An 18,456-nucleotide genomic window follows, 5' to 3' on the forward strand; every position below is an offset into this window, starting at 1 on the left:
GAGGTACCAGGCCGGGGCTCCGTGGGGCCGGGCTTTAGACTTGGCTGGATTGCACGCCTGTCAGGGTGCTGGGGGGAGCCGCCTGCAGTCTGATTCCAGGTGTCACGCCGTCCGTCATCCACGCCGTCCGCTTCCATCCGTGGGGTCTAGCCTCGGCCCGGCTGCGGTTGACCGCAGAGCTTCTTGTCTCCACTGTGTCCTTGTTGTTTGTTTTTCAACATGTAAATGTGGTTTTTTCCTGAGTGTTCATTACTTATTTCTCTGTAATATCCTCTTATTTTGGGGGGTTGGGAATGTCACCCGGTGGTAGAGTGCCTGCCCAGCATGCACAGGCCCTGGGTTTGATCCCCAACACTGCAAAAGCAAAAAACTATGTATGTATATGTATGCACACACATATGTATACACATATGTATACACACACATACATGTAATATATACACATGCGTATATGTGTATATGTACACATGTATATAATTTTGGTGGTTTTTCTGCAGATATAAAAGAGCAACTTCCTGGGTTTTTAAAATCCAGGAGCTAGTTTGTTTAATCAGAGTGCCATATGTCCAAACCTGAAATGTCATTTTTTTCTAGGCACACCTGTATTTAAAAGTGAACACAAGCTGGGCGTGGGCACGCTTGTCATCCCCGTGCTTGGGAGGCAGAGACAGGAGGATCACGCAGGTTCAAAGCCAGCCGTGCTGGCTTAAGAGACCCTGTTTCCAAATAAAAAAATATAAAATAGGTCTGGGAGTATCGCCCAGAGGCAGAAGGGTTCCATCCCCAGTACCACCAAAACAAAAAAAAGTGAACACAAGCGCGTTGGGTTCTGCCGGGATGTCAGTGGGTGCCTGTGCCGCGGCGGGCTGTGCTGTGTGGGGAGCGGAGCCACGCGGCGTGGTTCTCTTAGCTGAGAGGTTTTTAGCAAAGCTGGTAGGCTGTCCAGGCCCAGTGTGGCGAGGGACCTAGAGGAAGGGAGGCGCTCACTCTAAGGGTGAATCGCTCATCCACGGCGCCAGCGCCCGGCCCTGCCCTGACGTCGTACCACACTGAGCTAGGGCAGGGGTCATCTTGGCTGAATGAGGAAGTCGTGCTCGCACCAACAGGTTTACTGTCTGAGAGCCACCCTGTGCCCTGGTGGAGGCCGACCGAGTGCTGTGCAGAGGGTCCACCAACAGGCCCTCTACCTCCATTTCACCTCAGATGCCCACCCCCCGCCTGCCTCCCAAGGTCAGCACTACTGCCCCCCAGGACTTGCTGACTTCCACGGGGTCCTCACACCCAGAGTCGTGCAGACCCCAGAGCCAGCTGTGTTACCCCGAGGGCTGTGGATGGTCCAGGTTCATGTGCCCTCAGAGCATATGCGTAGGATCATAGGGCTCCTTACATCTCCAGGGACTTCATTGAAGACGAGTGAGAAGCTGCTCGTCCGACCCCAGCAAAGACCCTGCTCGCCCCCACTCCGGGAGTCGTTGGCCCCTGACCAGGCTTTGACAGGGCTGGTCCCAACCCAGCTGTTCAGGAGCTCTGCAGACGCTTGTAAACTGGCTCCTCAGCCTTCCTCCACACCCAGCTTTGTACTCCTGGAGGAAGGTCATGGGGAGCAGAAACGTATTTTCCCAAGGCCCAGGCGTGAGCACCAGCACTCTAGCACCCACGCACCATAGTGCGTGGGCCACCTGGCTCTGGGTATCTGGGTTCTAACAAATCTGCCTTCTCAGCTTACAGAGGGCTTTAGATTTTCTTAGCCCTTTGCCAGCTTACAAAGCCATGTTCCTCTTTGCGAATCCCTTTGGAAAAGTCTTCCCCAGCCGGGCGTAGTGGCACAAGCCTGTAATCCCAGTACTGGAGAAACTGTGACAAGAAGATTGCAAATTCCAGGACAGCTCAGCAACTTGCAGTAACCTAGCGAGACCCTGTTTCAAAACAAAAAATAAAAGGGGTAGAGTGTAGCTCAGAGGTAGAATGATCCTGGCTGGGTTCAATCCCCAGCACCAAACTAAGAAAAGAAAAGAAAGGAAAAGTCTCCCCCAGGCTGGCCCTGGCTCCTTGGGGATCCGCAGCCGCCTCTTCTCCATACCCCGAGGACATTCTGTGAGCCGACAAGTTCTTAGGCACAGCTGAGCACTTTTCCTCCCGTGCTGCCAGCTCACACGTGTTGTCGCTCAGATGGCAGAGCCGTTGAGCAGGAGCGCTAGAGGTTTTGAGGGAGCGTGAAGTGGGGATGAGCACGTTTCTTGGGATCAGTAAAGATAAAGCAGGATCGAATCAGAGGCTGCCCGAGCCCGGCCCGGTCAGGTGGGCGGAGGCCCTGGGCCCGGCCCCGCGGTAGCTCAGCTCGCATGCGTGCACTGTCCGTCTGTCCATGTGGCATGTGTCCATCGTGACGCGGTGTCGGCCCTCATCCTGACGAGCACTTGACGTTGTGTCAGGACACCCAGGCCAGCGCTGCTGGGTGACGGTGCCTCCGAGGCCCGGGCGAGGCGAGGCGAGGCGAGGCCGGCCTCCCGGTGTGTGTGCGGCTGCCGTGCGAGCGCGCGGCTCGTGCTGAACTGTGTGCTTCTCCTTAACCACCCCTGTCGCCTCCGTTTCTGTGCAGATTGCAGCCCCCCTCCCGGAGAGCCCAGCCCAGGTACGTGCTTCCGCTCAGGTCCCGCCGCTGTGCGTCAGCGTCCGAGAGTGCTTGCGGCTCGGTTCCCCAAGCCCGCGCCAGGCCCGTGGCAGGAAAGGGCCAGGACGCGCTGTGGAGAGGCCCGTGGCTGCGGGCATCAGGTCCGGAGGCAGGCGGCCACACAGTTCTCTTTTTTCTCATTTACATCCTAAAACCCTTTCAGATGATTGGTGTTCGTGAGTGCGCTGGGCTTTCTGAAGTGGGTGACCTGATGTAGAATGAACATTGTAAATGGTGCTGTTCACCCACCTGGTCTTGAGCAGGACTCTGAAGACACAGTCTGTAGTTAACGTGCACCACCTGAAGCTGGCACAGATGGAGCACGCAGCACCCTTTCCCACGCCCGCTTAGCACCCTGCCTCAGCATTCCTCTCAGGCACGGCTGTGGGCTGCATTGGAATTAGTGCTGTTTCCTATGGAAGCCACTGTGACGGCCCTAGTTAGCAGACTACAGCTCTGTGGACCCGGGCGTGGTGGCGCACACTTGGAATCCCAGCATTCAGAGGATCGCGGTGCTTAGACAGCCTCAGCTCCTACTTAGAGAGGCCCTTTGCAAGCCGGGCATGGTGGCGCACACTTGGAATCCCCGTGCTTGGGAGGTGGAGACAGGAGGATCACGCAAGTTTGAAGCCAGCCTCACTGACTTGAGTGACCCTGTTTCCAAATAAAATATAAAATAGGTCTGGGAGTGTAGCCCAAAGGTAGAATGGTTCCATCCCCAGTAAGTACCACTAAAAATAAAAATAAAAAAATAAAGAATAATAAACCGGGCGTGGTGGCACACGCTTGTAATCCCAGCATTCGGGAGGCTAAGACCAGAGGATTGCGGGTCGCAGACAGCCTCAGCTACTTAGTGAGGCTCTCCGCAACTTAGTGAGACCCTGTTTCAAAAAAATAAATAATAGGGCAGGGGGTGTAGCTCGGAGGTAGAAGGCCCCTGGGTTCCATATTCAGTACCACAAAGAAAAAAGACACAGCTCTGAGTTAAACCCGGCCCCCAGCCTGCTCTGGGGTGACCCTCATTGGAGACCAGCCATCCCCACTGCTGATGCATGTCCACAGTCCCAGAGACCCCACGGCCTCAGAGCCTGCCCTCCCCCCATCGGGCCCAGGTCGAGCTTCCCGGGTGTGGCTGTGGCTCCCCAATGCACTTGAGCCCCAAATAGTAGTTCCTTTTTTTCTTCTTTCCCTTTAGCAATCAGCTGCAGTCTGATAATTGCCTGCTTCCCCCACCCCCATGGCACTGGGGATGATGGAACCCAGGGGCATTCTATCTACACCCCAACCCTAGTTTTTATTCTGTATTTTGAAACAGTCTCACGAAGTTGCAGAAGGCCTCAGTAAGAGCTGAGGCTGTAGTCCTCTTGTTTCAGCCTTCTGAATGCTGGATTACAAGTGTGTGCCACCATGCCGGCCAACTGCATAGTTTTGACAGGATATAAATGTAAGATTGCATCCAGGTGCAGTATGCGCCTGTAATCCGAATACTTGGGAAACTGAGACAAAGAGGGTCGCAATTTGAGCCCAGCCTGGGCATCTTAGCAAGAATTATATCAAAAACCTTACAAACAAAAGGGCTGGGGGTGCAGCTCGGCAGGCGGACCTGGGTTCCGTACCCTGTGCCACCGAGTAGACACCGCTCCCCTGGACACCGCAAACGGCTTCTTGACCGGTCTTCCATACTCCAGATTTTTCTTTTTTTTTTTTTTCTTTTGATGTAGCAAAATGGCAACATTCTTAATTGAACCTGTATAACATGAAATAGACAAGGAGAGCTGCGTGGAGGAATCTTGGCTAGCCAGGCAAGGTCACCTGGATGGTAACGTCTTCAGGCTAAGCCGCGCCTGCACGCGCACCGCGTGTGCGTGGTAACCGGAAGGCAGAGTGGAACTTGCAGCTTGGAGTGCAGTCGTTTCCCAGCAGGCAGTCTCAGCGGGGCCCCTTGGCTGGTGGAGCCCAGCTTCTGATAGGTGCTGGGTGCGGCTGGCCAGCGTCTAGCAGGGTCCTGCGGCGGGGCAAAGCCTCGTCCGAGCGCTGAGCCGTGCTTGGGTGCCGCTCGCATCCCCTGCAAGGTCGGGCTCACGCCCTGCACTGGCCCTCCCAGGGCTGTCGCCTGCCCACTTAGGAAGGCCCCCGGCTGCGGGCTTTCCATCCTGAGCCGCTTCCCGCCACAGGCGCACAGCCTCGCCCACGCCCGGTGCGGGGCGCAGTGTCCAGCCCCTCACAGTTGGTTCCTTCTCCCCAGGCCCCAGCACGGTGGTGCATGCTGCGGAGAGAGGCTGCCCTGGCTCGTGGTGACGGGGCCTGGGCCCTCCAGGGGGTCTCTGCAGCCTGGCGCCGCGGGGTGATGGCGGGCCACCAGTTCCCGCCAGCTGCCTTGCTCTGGGCACACTGACCTGTCAAGTAGAGCTGACAGGCCAGGTCCCCTCTGAATACCTTCCATTGCAAGAAGGAAAGAGGCCTGTGCCCTGCTTTCCTCCCGCAGGCTCCACCTTTAAAAGCAGTCTGGTGCAGAGTCCCAGTGTTCTATTCTCAAAGAAAGCTCAGGTGTCAGTGGCGCACGGGCAGGAGGTGGGGCGGGAGGGCGCCAGGCTCCGGACGCTCACCACCGCGAGGCCGAGCAGCCCCACGAGACATTGCTTTCTGAACAAACAAGCCAAAAAGAGCTGAGGGCCGGGCGTTGGGGGCACGCTTATCTTCCCCGCGCTTAGGAGGCGGAGACAGGAGGATCGCACGGGATCCAAGCCAGCCGCGCTGGCTTAAGATACCCTGTCTCCAAATTTAAAAATATAAAATGGGTCTGGGAGTGTAGCCTGGAGGTAGAAGGGCTCCCAGGAACCCCAGTACCACCAAAGGGGAGAAAAAAAGAGCTGAGGGCGTAGCTCAGAAGTAGACTGTCCCTAGATTTAATCCCCAGTGCCATAAATAAATAAATAAATAATAACTAAATGGGCCTAGAGAACCGCAGGAAGGTGAGGCCTGGACACAGCAGAAGGGCAGGCCTGTGTTCACCCCAGGGGCACAGACACCGGCCTGGGCCGGCCGGGCAGGGCACAAGCACAGGGAGAGAGAGTGGCCTCTCTGACAGGACTCGGGGAAGCTCTTCTGTGGCCAGTACTGGGTCTGTTGAGCAGGACACGAGGCTCATTTGAAGCACCCAGGGAGAATGCGGGTCGGCCCAGGGCCACAGTCGGAGGGCTGCTGGGCGGTGGTTGGGGCAGACACTGTCCTTAGCTGTCTCACCCGGCTCCTTTGCCATGCCAGGTGAGTGGAGCGAGGCCCTCTACCCGCTGCTGACCACCCTCACGGACTGCGTGGCCATGATGAGTGACAAGGCCAAGAAGGCCATGGTCTTCCTGCTCATGCAGGACAGCGCGCCTACCATCGCCGCCTACCTGAGCCTGCAGCACCGCCGCGACGTGGTCTTCTGCCAGACGGTAAGCCCCTGGGGTGGCGGGGGAGCCAGGGGCGGGCAGCGGCCTGCCGCTGCCCACACGTGGCTGTGCCTCCGCAGCTGACCGCGCTCATCTGTGGCTTCATCATCAAGCTTCGAAACTGCCTGCACGAGGACGGCTTCCTGCGGCAGCTTTACACCATCGGGCTGCTGGCCCAGTTCGAGAGCCTGCTGAGCACGTACGGTGAGCTGGCGGGCGTGGGGCTTCCGCCTGCCCTCCAGGTACAGAGCGAGCCAGATGCCAGGCAGCTGCAGAAGCAGGTGGCGGGCCGCAGCCCGTGGTGCGCTGTTCTGTGGTGCAGGCGACAGCCCGTGCTCACACACGCACCAGCCTGTGGTGCGCTGTTCTTGCCCTGCAGGCGACTGTCCGCAGCCACACACACGCCGGGCTGGCGTGGCTCCCGTGGTCCTGCGGTGACCCTAGCAGGGGTGGGACAGATGGTGTGGCGCGGGCGGGCTCCCCTAGGGCCATGAGCACCCAGCCGCCCTGTGCGTGGCTGTGCCGGGCCCCGTGCGAGCGCCACCTTCTCCCTGCAGGCGAGGAGCTGGCCATGCTGGAGGACATGAGCCTTGGGATCATGGACTTGAGAAACGTGACTTTCAAAGTCACGCAGGCAGCCTCCAGCGCCTCCGCCGACATGCTCCCCGTCATCACCGGCAACCGGTAGGCAGGCACCGCCCGCCGTCTCCCCGGACACTGCATCCCGTGGAGTGCGAGGCCTGCGGGCCTCACCTGCTCCCCTGTCTTCCCGCAGAGATGGGTTCAACGTGCGGATCCCCCTTCCAGCCCCACTCTTTGACACGCTGCCGCGGGAGATCCAGAGCGGCATGCTGCTGCGGGTGCAGCCCGTACTCTTCAACGTGGGCATCAACGAGCAGCAGACGCTGGCCGAGAGGTGCGCCCGTGCCTGTGTTGCGCGGCCGGCCGGAGAGGCGGGGAGCTGCCGACCCTCCTCCCTCGGCCAGGCCTTCGCCGCGCCTTTCCCCGCACTGCGTTGGTGCTGGAGACATGAGGTGGCCCCCCGTGGCCTCTGTTCTTTAAGACGTGGGCCAGCAGGAGACGTGGCCGTAATGGTGAAGTTAACCCAGGAGTGACAGGCCGCCCGCAAGCCAGTAAGGGCCTGAGCAGGGGGTGAGCGCTCAGCGCTTGTGTCTGCTCTGTACAGCGCTTCCCACGTGTGAGGCAAGCAGACCTCTAAGCTGGACTCCAGCCCCTGAGGCGGGTTTTGAAGTGTGCGCGGGAGTGGGGTGAGGAGTTGGAGGAGAGCCTAGGCGTGTGGGGCCAAGAAGACAAGGCAGGGCCTGGTGTGGAGATGCAGCGTGGAGGCCAGGCCCCAGGACCTAGGCAGGGCGGGCGGGGCCAGGACTTCATGCCCGGCCACCATCAACCTCGAGCGAGCCCGAAGGCGGGAGCCTTGCACGCCTTCCGCCTGGAGCAGTCGCATGCCTGTGTGCAGCTGTGTGTGGGTGGTGGGCCAGGCATGTTGCCCGCAGTGGCCTTGTCCCAGCGAAGATCTCCCTGTGTACCACTTGTCCTCGAGAGACGCACGCGTGTATGTAAAGGGTATCTGGAGGTCTCCAGGGCCTGTGCCATGTCCCTGCGTCCCTTGGGCGTGGGGTCACCCCACTGAGGAAGTACATGCTTGGTGGGAGGCAGCCAGGAGCCTTTCCAGGAGGGCACAGTCAGGGCCACATGTCAAGTAGGCCCTTGCCAGCCCGGGGCCAGGACACCAGGGCCACTAAGCGTGCAGCGGGGAGGTGTGCTCACTACAGCGGGCCGGCCAGGGGCTCTGAGCATCCCTCCCAGTGGGAACAAACCAGCGCAGCCTCTAGAAGCAGCCTCTCCTGTGCGGGGGAGGATGGCGAGCCCTGTGTCTGTCTGACAGCAGAGGGCAGGCGGTGGAGACGCGGCAGCGGGTAGAGTTCGGGTTCCTCAGTTCCCAGCACATCAGCCAGCTGGGCTTGTTCATGAACTGTAGGGAGAGTGCACAGAGTGGAGGCCATGACGGCCGGGTGAGCCCACAGGAGCCCTGGAGGTGCAGGATCACCACTCAGAGGGAGCCCGGCGGGTGATAGCGGGGAGGGCGGGGCGGCAGCCCAGGCCTCGGGCTTGAGCACCTGCCTTTTCCTGTGGTGCCGGGGATTGAACCCAGGGCTGCGCCACCTCTGAGCTGCACCCCAGCCGTTTAACTTTAAAACAAGGTCTAGCTGATAGGCTGCATTGATGACCATGCCCCCGTGGGCAATGCCCCTGCTCTTCCCTAGGCACCTGGTGTGTGCGGGCGAACCTGCAGGCCCAGGGCAGGCTGAGGGCCAGGGACAGGGCGGCTTGACTGGCCTCCGGCAGACAGGAGTGCCTTTGGACCCCGTTTCCCCCGGGTCGGCGGGCGGGAAGGCACACAGGCTGTGTGTGAGCCAGAGGCCCAGAGTGCACCTGAGGAATCCTGGCCCAGCCTCCCGTCTGGTGCAACTGATCCAAGGATCCTGCCCTGTGGCCCTCTGGGCAGGACTGTAACAGATGATGCGTGGTCCCGCCCATGGGAGGTGTTCATTCGCAGTGGCCCATCTCATGCTCTGGAGTTGAGAAGTGTGCAGAAGGTCTGGGGAGAACCCGCACACAGCCTTCAGGCAGCTCTGAGAGAGACCCGAGCCAACTAATGGTGTCTCCTTCACCTCCCAAGGTTCGGGGATACGTCCTTACAGGAGGTCATCAACGTGGAGAGCTTGGTGCGGCTGAACTCCTACTTTGAGCAGTTTAAGGAAGTCTTGCCTGAGGACTGTAAGTACGCCGACCTCCTGGGACACTGACCTTCCAGGGCCACAGGGCTTGCCCTGCAGCAGGTGCGGGTGCATGCATGTGCCCCGCTCTTCCTTCCTCGCCACCCACTCAACTGCGCGGCTCGCAGCCGGGAGCCCCGTGTCCCGTCTGTCTGGGGGCTTCTGGGGCCGCGGTCAGCTCTCCCCAGTGGCGGGCCCCGGCTTGCTTTCCCACACGCTGTCAGCAGCGTGGGCGTTCACCATTGTGCACCTGCTGCTAGGTGCAGGGATCTCGGCGCAGGGCATCCTGGGCAGGTGCGGTCAGGACCTTCCTCCCGCGTCCTCTCTGCCCAGCCCCTCCCCATGTGCTGTGGCCACAGGCAGGGAGGCTGCCTGCCCCGGGAGCCGGCTCCCAGAGGTCCCAGGCTTGGCCGGCCTGAGGCGTCAGACTGTCCTCCCTGAGCCACCTGTGCCCTTGGTGACCCCAGAGCGCCCTCAGGAGGGTCCGCTTCCCTTGACCTTGCCCCTGGCTTCCTCAGTGAGGTGACCTTGCAGCCCCGGCCTGACTGTCTATCGTGGAAGCTCCTGGGCACTTGGGTGTGGCCCTCCGGTGTGGCCAGGTCCCCGCAGGAGGCTGCCGTCCAGGGGGCTCTGCCTGTGAGGGAGCTGGATGTAGGCTGGGATAGTCATCTTCTGAGATAAAGCGACTGCCTTTCAAGGTGGCGTAACGTGACCGTGAGGATTAAGGGCCCGCCATCCGGCAGCCATGCGTGTCATGACCCCTCCTGCCCTGCTCTGGTTCTCTGGCTCCGCCTGGCCGCTCTGCCACTCCCAGATGGTATGGCTCCCACTCTGCTCCTCTTCTCCCAGGCCTCCCGCGCTCCCGGAGTCAGACCTGCCTGCCAGAGCTGCTGCGGTTTCTGGGTCAGAACGTCCATGCCCGCAAGAATAAGAATGTGGACATCCTCTGGCAAGCGGCCGAGGTACCTGGAGAAGGCACCGCCTGGGGAAGGGCGGCACGAGCGGGGCCGAGCCAAAGCCCAGCAGCAGGGTCAGGGTGGGGCTGGACGTGGCGCTGGCCCCCAGCCCCGGGTGTGAGGTGCTGCCCCAAGCACAGCTCTTCTTGTTGCAGGTGTGCCGCCGCCTGAACGGGGTCCGATTCACCAGCTGCAAGAGCGCCAAGGACCGCACGGCCATGTCGGTGACCCTGGAGCAGTGCCTGATCCTCCAGCACGAGCACGGCATGGCCCCGCAGGTCTTCACGCAGGCGCTGGAGTGCATGCGCAGGTGAGTGCACGCCCGGCCTGCACGCCCGCCTCCGCGCACCCGTGTAAGCTGCAGATGGGGCCTGGCACGCTCGAGCTCGCGCACGGGCCGCCCGGCCTGCAGTGCAGGCTGCATTCCTTGTCAGGCAAGTGGGAAGAGCGGGCAGTCCTGAGCGCCCCGAAGCCACAGGCGGCAGGCAGGCCGGGAGCTGCCAGGCCCCAGGGCCGCCTGCCTGGGGGGAGGTGAGGCCCGTCCCCGCGGCAGGCCTCTGCTGTCCACGCGGTGTGCGTACACGCACACGGCCTATTTCCAAACTCCAGTGAAGAGACACGTCTGCAGGTTGCACCGGTCGGCTCTGCTTCCTCTTAGCAGTGGACACTGCGTGCTTCCGTGAGAAAGTGTGCAGTGGTGTTTCACTGTGACCGCTGTCAGTGTGCCCGGCCCTCACCCTAACAACGTCCTGATTCCGAGGCAGCAGGCGTTTGCAGAATGAAACCCAGACTCAAACTGTCCTCTGTCGACCGATGCCTTGTTTCAAGCACTGCTGGGCAGCCCCCACCTCACATACCAAAAGAAAGGATAAGAAACCTGGCTTTCCTGTCCCCTTCGGTGTAGTCGCCAATGCTGTTCAGGTCTTGTCCCCAGTCTCTTCCTCTGAGTGTCTGTGTCGTCCCCTCACCGAATTCTGTGAAGCGCTCAATTCTCTTATCCTTTCTGTATGTTTCTGCCGTCTGACCTTCTCACAGTCAGGTACAAAGCGGTGCGCGAGCTCTGCCTCTCGATCGGAGCGCTTGTAGGAACGCCTCACTCAGCCAGGCCTCCCGCACGCGTGTCACCCTCCTCCCTGCACCCTTGGCCTGGCAGTGGAGACTCGGGGGGCCCTGCTCTGGAGCACATGTTTAAGCATGGGCCGAGAGCCCGTGCGGAGGGGCAGCCCCACGTCTGCACTTGAGGCGAGCTGTGTGGTGGGCGCGGCAGGGCTGCGGCCGTGTGGCCAGGGAAGCAGGGCCAGGCCGGGTCCACCCCAGAGCAGCCCCAGTAGGCACCCGTCTCCAGTTAGAGCTCGCGAGCAGTTTCAACAAAATCAGCCATCTGACTACAGCTGGGCTCCAGGATCTCGGGACCAGGGAGAAAGAAACCCCAGAGAGGGGCCCGGTGTCACCCCCTGGCAGGGCCACCGTCCGCCTGCCTCCAGCCCGCTTGGGGCTGTGTGCACAGGAGGGCATCCTAACCCCGGCCTCGCATGCTGAGAAGCCCACGCCACACCACTGAGCTCTGTTCCCAGCCCAGGAGAGCGGCTGCAGCTGCCACGATGCAGGGCGCCCTGTCACTTCTAATCACCTAAGCAACCAGTGCTTCCATTAGGAAAATCAGGGAGCACTGGCCTCCAGATGCCGGTCGTCCACACACGCACACACCCTGCAAACATCCCACAGCGGCCACCAGAGTCACATTCGCACGTGTACATACGTACCTGCATGCCTGAGCATGCTTAACCCACACATTGCTAACCAGTCCTGAATAGCACACAAAACAAAAACACGTGAGCCAGGCATGGTGGCGCGTTCCTGGAATCCCAGTGCTTGGGAGGCTGACACCGGAGGATCACAGGTTCAAGGACAGCCTCAGCAAGTAGCGAGACTCTCAGGGACCTAGTGAGACTGGTTCAAAACAAATAATGAAAGAAACATGGCCGGGAGTGTCGCTCGGAAGCGAAATCCCCAGTGCCACAGAAACGAATGAGGCGTGCCCAAGGGAGCACAGCGTGTGCTCCGACTGCCGTGGGGCTCCCCGTTCTCATCTGCGTTCACGAGCAGTTCTTCAAGTTAATACTTGTAGACTTTATCACTTTTTACACACCATGTCTTTTTCACTGTCCACTTAAGATACATAGATTTTTAAGCATCTTAAATGAGGGGTGCGGCAAATATTCCCTATGTCTTCCCACTTGCGTTCTGCGGGTCGATTCTTGAGGTTAACGGCACGCTCGTTGGAGAGGCTTTAGTGATTCTCATGCAGGCCCGCTCCTGCCTCCTCGGTACCCCGAGCCAGCTGCTCTACTGCTGGGGTGAGGACCATCTGTGTGGAGTGAGTCCCACCCTCAACCTCCCTCAGCTATGAATGTCTTTTCAAATTTTCTTATTTCTATTTTCTTCTGGAATTTCTGAAGAATTCAGTAAATACCCAATGAGGCTCAGTCGCACGTCAGCGCCAGGGCCAGCACTTGCTGGCCGCATGGCTACTAGCAGGGACAGGACTGCCCTCGCCCCCTGCCCTTACACGGAGGGACACCTTGTGGTTCTCTGGGTTTCTTGCTTATGTTCTGTCAGGTGGACCAGCAGAGCGGGCAGCGGAGATGCAGGTGGGGCCCGGGGAGAACAGTGGCCAGCTGTGCTGTGTCAACAACCAGCTCTCTCCTTTTTGGCACACATAACTCGTACCAGCTGGGCGTGGAGGCGCACGCTTATAATCCCAGTACTTGGGAGGCTGACACAGGAGGATCGTAGGTTCGAGCACAGCCTCAGGAAGTAGTGAGACTCATCAACCTAGCAAGACCTTGTTTCAAAATAAAAATAGAATATGGCTGAGGGTATGGCTCAGAGGTAGAACACCCCTGGGTTCCATCCCCTGTATCACCAAAAATAAAAATAAAGATCACTCACAGGGCTACTTCAAGTCAGCTTCTAGGTGAGCTTTGGGGAGCCAGTATGCCTGCAGGTACCCCTGCGCCGCCCGTGGGGTGGCGCCTCAGAGTGGGTCTTCCTGAGTCTGTGCAGGCAGGCCGTGTGAGCCGAGTCCCTGCTCACCAGCTCGGAGTGTCACGTCCAGGAGCCCGGGGCTAGAGGATCTGGCCTCCTGGTCCCGCGGTTGCCCTGGTGGGCGGGGATGAGGTGTGCGTCCAGGCGCTGTCTGCCTCGTCCCTCCCTCCCTTCTGTGCCAGGTGGAACGCAGGGTCTCCCCAGTGCTGTGCCACAGGGCTGCACCTCTCGCCCTGGTACATTTCTTCTTTAGTGCCAAAAGAGAAGAAAACCAAATTTTTTTATGTGGGCTTAATCGGACTCCATTCTTGGGGACTCAGAGCAGTACTCTGCAAGGTTGGAGACACCGTGCCCACGCCTGGGCCCTGCGCTGATGGCTGATCGAGAGGCAGCCCGCTCCGCACCGGCGCAGCGCCGCCGGGCAGTGTGAGAAGGTCGGACACCATGGTTCTTCATGTTCAGCGTGCTTCTCAGACGCGCCATCACAGCATGTGGGTGCGGCGGGCGGCGTGGAGCTGTGCTTGGCCAGCCGAGAGCGCGCGGACATGGAAAACCACCCCTTGGAACCGTGCGTTTATTTCAGTAGACGGCAGTGTTTCCTATTTTCACTTCTCTCTCTCCCTTCTCTCTGTAACTGTGCTGGTCCCGTTGCCCCGCACGCCCTCCCTCATACCACCTTTTCTTTCTGTTGTGGCTTCATTCGTCTTCCCGTTATCTTTTGGTTCTCCTCTTTTTTCCATCCGTCTGGGCACACTCCATCGCATGGTCGCTTTTCCTCCCTCCCCCCGTCCTCTTTTCTTTTCCTTTCTCCCAACCTTTTCCTCTCCACAGCATTGGAACACGGGAGGTGGTCACCCAGAAGAACTTGAGCGGCCTGGTGCCCCTCCGGGACTTAAGGCTAGACCCGAGCCTCCTCTGTTCCATCCCTCTCTTGGCTCTGAGCCCCAATTTACTGATTGTGTGGCTCTTCCTGAGCATAGCGTACCTGCTCACCAAATTGCGTTGCAAATGAATGGCATTACGAAAATTTAATGTCACGAGAAAAACAAAAGTGCCCGAATATGTCAGCCACCGTGTACCTATCTGGACAGAAGGAAGGTGTCAGAGCGTGGGCTGCCAAGAAATATCTCATGCCTTACAGTTTGACGTTTGTTCTTCTGAACTGTAAATACCTGCCAAATTATCTCGCCAAGAGGACTGGTTCATTTGAATCGCGTAGCGTCTTCAGTGCTTGTAACACATCCGTACGGAGCCGTTACTGCATTATTTAGCTGGCCTGGAATTCCATGTACCGAGCCTACTGCTGATGTAAAGCTATTTATTACCTGTACATCTCGTGTGCCCTGTTTCCCAGAGAAAGGGATCTGTCCAAAAAGAATTGTATTTGATACCGTTCTCAAGTGTATTGCTAACCTCTCCTTGCCTTCTAAAGAAAATGACACAGATGCTTTAGGACCGGCTCGCCTAGATCAGCCGTGTAATAGGACATGTACTTTCTGCTCCCACCTGAAAGCACAGTCCTGGATCATAGTGGCAGGCAGTTTGCAGAACCCTGACGCCCCTTGCTAATGTTCATTACTCCAGCTGGGGACGGCACAGCTGTGGCTGTGGCAGCACACTGCCAAGTCAGACACTAAGGATCGCACATCGTGGGTGACTTCAGTTACCTTTAACTCTAAGGCTCACCAGACGGATTTCAAGAATTAGTTCACACAGTACCAAAAGACCATTAAAGTTATATACACTTATTTTTCTTGAAATAGCATATTTCATTTAAAAATTCTGTCTTCAATTCCAAATTAAAGTCTAGGTAGCTTTTCTCTCTTACTGATCAAACATGGTGGATAACAAGTCATTAAAAAATTCCGGAACACTGCGGCCTAACCTTTGGGTGGTTGTGGCAGATGGAGCTTTGGTCTCTGCTGTTTCCACTCCTGGTTTTAACGGGGTACTGCCCTAGCGCAGGTGTCCCTGACAGGCACGTGAGGCAGAGTATAACTCTGTACTTGTCAAGGTAACCAAATACGTGTCTGCTAGGAAGCGGCCGGCGGCCTGCCTCGAGTCCGGCGCAGACATGCCGCGCTTCTGTTTCTGGTCTCCAGCGTCTCCCGTGTACTGGACCTCAGGAAGCCGGTTTCTGTTCGCCATTCTAGAAAGCCTGGGCACACGCCTTGCCCGCCCCACGTCTGGCCTCTACTCTCACCCAGCCTTCAGGCCACATTCAGGTCTCTGATTTGGCTCTAGGAGACCTAGAAGCCATTAGCAATGAAAGACAAGTGCTGCCAAAACTGAAGTCCACAGTGCAGGGCCCTTGTTTCCAGACCAGGCCGGCGCCGCCTCTGTGTAAGCCCACAGGCAAGCCGCGTGTCCCCCTAGGTAAAGGTGGCGGCCATTCTGCGGCCCACTGCAGGCCCGCCTGGCGGCATGACACTAGCAACTAGCCAGTGTCCTGTCCAGCCTGGTTCTTTGAAAGGCACTTGGACGCCTACACGCTTTCACTCAAGGTACGTACTTTAGCTCTCTGACACCATTCCATTTGCCACATGGACAGGAGAACTGTAGCGTCCACAGCCTCCCCGCCTTGCCCCAGCCATGTGCTCCCAGTGTCCTCCTGAGCGTGAGCGTGAGCGTGAGCCTTCAGGGTGGAGACCGAGAGTGGGAGGAGCCCGAGCACCCACCAGCAGCCTTCCCCCCTGGGCTGCTGTGGTGAGAGGTGGGGCAGAAGCAGTGGCCAGCAGAGGGCAGCGCTCCGCACCCTGCATGGTGGAGCCCGCTGGGCTTCTTATTTAGAGTATCTGGGAAGAGACTGAGCATGCGCCCTTCATGCCGAGTTGTGATGTCACGGAGGCCCTTTGCTCATGAATACACCACGTCCCCACCCCAAAGGCTCTCCTGGGCAAGCATCTGGATGGGGACAGGTGCCCGCTGCCAGGACTCTGAGCCTGAGTCAGCTTCCCGGGGGAGTGCTTCCCGTGGGCTGGCCTGCCCTCCCCGCCTGCTGCACACGCCTGCACATGGCTCAGGCTCAGGGCCTGCAGCGGGGCCTCGGCTCCCTCACAAGCAGCCCCACAGCTGCTGGGGAACGGCCAAGACACCAGGGCCTCAGAGGAGTTCCAAAGTAGGTCTCCACCAGGAAGGGAAACCCAGAGGTTTCCTTAAGATCAGTTGCCATTTAGAGTTTCCATTCAATTTTTTCTTTCAAAAATGGCTACCCTTAGCCAGGCACGGTGATGATGTCTCTAAATCCCAGTCCTTGAGAGGCTGAGCTAGGAGGATGGGCGCAGGTTTGAGGCAGCCTCAGCAACTCAGAGACCCTGTTTCAAAATGGAAATGGCTGGAGGTGTAACTCAGTGGAGCACCCATGACTTCAGCCCAGACCCTCCCCGCACACAGTGGCCGCCCTACTTGGTATTATAAAAATAATCACGTGCCTTCACAGTAATTAAGTCCCGCTTGGACCTTCTCGACCTGTGTTACTGACTCCTAGAAATGTTGGAGCCCGTGTGACCAGTGAATGGCTCTGCCCGGGGAGCGCCGGCCTCTGCAGTCGAAAGGAGACCAGGCACGGCACCAAATTGATAAATGTAAACATGTGGGAGAAGCGATTAGACTTAAAAACCAAACCGATGAAAGTCTAATAATCTTCATTATATTTCCATGTAGCACACAGTCAAAGGCTGAGCCAAGTATTAGCTTCTTTCACATGTAAAAACAAAGAACGTCAAAGTTCAGAAATCATTCTTCTATGCTCTTCGAGGGAGTTTGCCATTTGCTAGTGACGGCTCAGTTTCAAGAAGTTTGTACATTTCTGTATAAATGGAGAAGCCATGTCTTATAAAGTCTCTTACTGCAGGAGCTCCCAAAGTTTAAAGGCTATAACTGCAAGAACCTGTAGCTTCTGCTCTAGAGTCCTGCCTTCCTCTGGTCGCCAAGTGGTGCAGCACGACCACTGTTCCTGTGGGACCCTGCCCAGGCGGCCCAGGCGCTCCGCCTAGACCGCACGCCTAGCTGAGGGCTCGCGCTCCGGGGCTGGAAGGCATAGCTGCGTCACAACACTGGGCAATAGCAGCCAGGTGGATACTTTGCTAAAATGCCCGAGCTTATCTTTTGAATAAAAATCACTGTCTTACCAAAAACTATTTTACATATTCTTGATAACAAGACTCATTTTCACTCTTAAAAGGCTTGGGCAAGTGCCACTGGTATTTTTTTAAGTGCATGATGTAATGGTCTTCATACAATTTAAAATATTTTTTAAGTCACTCTTGGTAACTAAACTTTACATCTCAGAAGGAGGATTTTATACTAACCTTGATAACTAGTTGACTTTGTTATAGTGTTAGAACAATAGGTTAAAAGGAAGTCATGCTGTGCTCTGGGAAGTCGCCTATACTCCCAGTCTCTTCTGCCTGTTGGTTCTACGTCTATCGTGGAGCACTTCCCAGAGAACCACCCAAGCCTGCCTCCCTTGAGAGCGTGAGGGCCGCTTGCCTGGCTTCGTCCGGCACCGTGGTGAGACTGTCCACCAGGAAGGAGGCTGGCTGCCCCCAGGAGAGCTCCCTCCACAGCACACGCTCCGGCCCACAGCCACACAGGCCTGTCCTGCAGACACCTGGGCCCCAGATTGCTCTGCACCTGCTCCAGCTGGCGCTGTGGTGGAGATGGGTCGGAACAGCCTTCCCAGCTAGGTGGCTCTGCCCCACGCTGGGTTCTTCCAGGGAACTGATGTGATGCAGCTACTGCTAATGTAGGAAAGTGCAGCTCCCTGAAGACTGGAGGATGAGTGATGTCTCCCTGTCCACTTAACTTGCTATGTAGCAGAACCTTTGAACCGCGAGTTATGATAGAGCCCCAAATAACTAGACTTGAGATACGTGAAATCATTTACTTAAAACGTGCCTCCACTTAGAACACTGCTTCTGGAAGCGCAGGCCTCAGCTCCACGCCGCGCGCGAGCGTCCCTGTGCTTCAGTTCGGAGCGCGCCGTCCTGCTGTGTGTGTGTTGCAGAGTCGGGCGCCCATGTAGACGAGTCATTTTTAATGCTATGAAATAATCCGCTCATTTCATCTTAGTTTAAGTCTTTTCTTTTTTCCTTTTATACTGCTGTCATTTCTTGTGCTTGTTTTTTCCTCAGTGAGGGTTGTCGAAGAGAAAATACAATGAAGAATGTTGGAAGTCGCAAATATGCATTTAATTCCCTGCAGCTGAAGGCTTTCCCCAAGCATTACAGGCCTCCGGAAGGGACGTACGGAAAAGTTGAAACATGAACGCGCTCCTCTGATTGGCCGTTACCTAATCAGTGTGGGCGCCCTCTAGTGTTATATTTGAATAACACGCTCTCCTCTGGTTGGCCGTTACCTAATCAGTGTGGGCGCCCTCTAGTGTTATATTTGAATAACACGCTTTCCTCTGATTAGCCGTTACCTAATAAATGTGGGCGCCCTCTAGTGTTATATTTGAATTCTTCAAGAAGACCTGAGGGATTGGTTCTTATTTTGTGTTTTTAAAAATATTTCACTAAAGAGTCTTTGGAGCATGTTTTCCCCCA

The 18,456-nt window shown here is 57.5% G+C and overlaps 1 protein-coding gene across 10 annotated transcripts in view; it reads left to right on the plus strand.

Annotated features, from left to right (window-relative positions):
• Positions 1–18,175, plus strand: part of INPP4A (inositol polyphosphate-4-phosphatase type I A) — a gene marked incomplete at both ends in the record, with an annotated part of 41,027 nt that extends 22,852 nt beyond the window's left edge. For 7 of the 10 annotated variants that reach the window (XM_080711666.1, XM_080711661.1, XM_080711667.1 and 4 more), the window contains 9 exons: positions 2,600–2,632; positions 5,936–6,108; positions 6,186–6,309; positions 6,663–6,789; positions 6,881–7,021; positions 8,807–8,904; positions 9,753–9,865; positions 10,015–10,169; positions 18,043–18,175. In XM_080711666.1, the coding sequence (XP_080567792.1) occupies positions 2,600–2,632; positions 5,936–6,108; positions 6,186–6,309; positions 6,663–6,789; positions 6,881–7,021; positions 8,807–8,904; positions 9,753–9,865; positions 10,015–10,169; positions 18,043–18,175 (1,097 nt within the window). Of the gene's footprint in view, positions 1–2,599; positions 2,633–5,935; positions 6,109–6,185; positions 6,310–6,662; positions 6,790–6,880; positions 7,022–8,806; positions 8,905–9,752; positions 9,866–10,014; positions 10,170–13,738; positions 13,920–18,042 lie in introns of those variants that run through there. The other 3 variants (XM_080711663.1, XM_080711664.1, XM_080711660.1) reach the window with 2 other exon arrangements.
• Between the last annotated feature and the right edge of the window lie 281 nt (positions 18,176–18,456).

This window comes from Muscardinus avellanarius (genome assembly GCF_963383645.1).
Source record: "Muscardinus avellanarius genome assembly, chromosome: 15".
NCBI classification, from domain to species: domain Eukaryota; kingdom Metazoa; phylum Chordata; class Mammalia; order Rodentia; family Gliridae; genus Muscardinus; species Muscardinus avellanarius.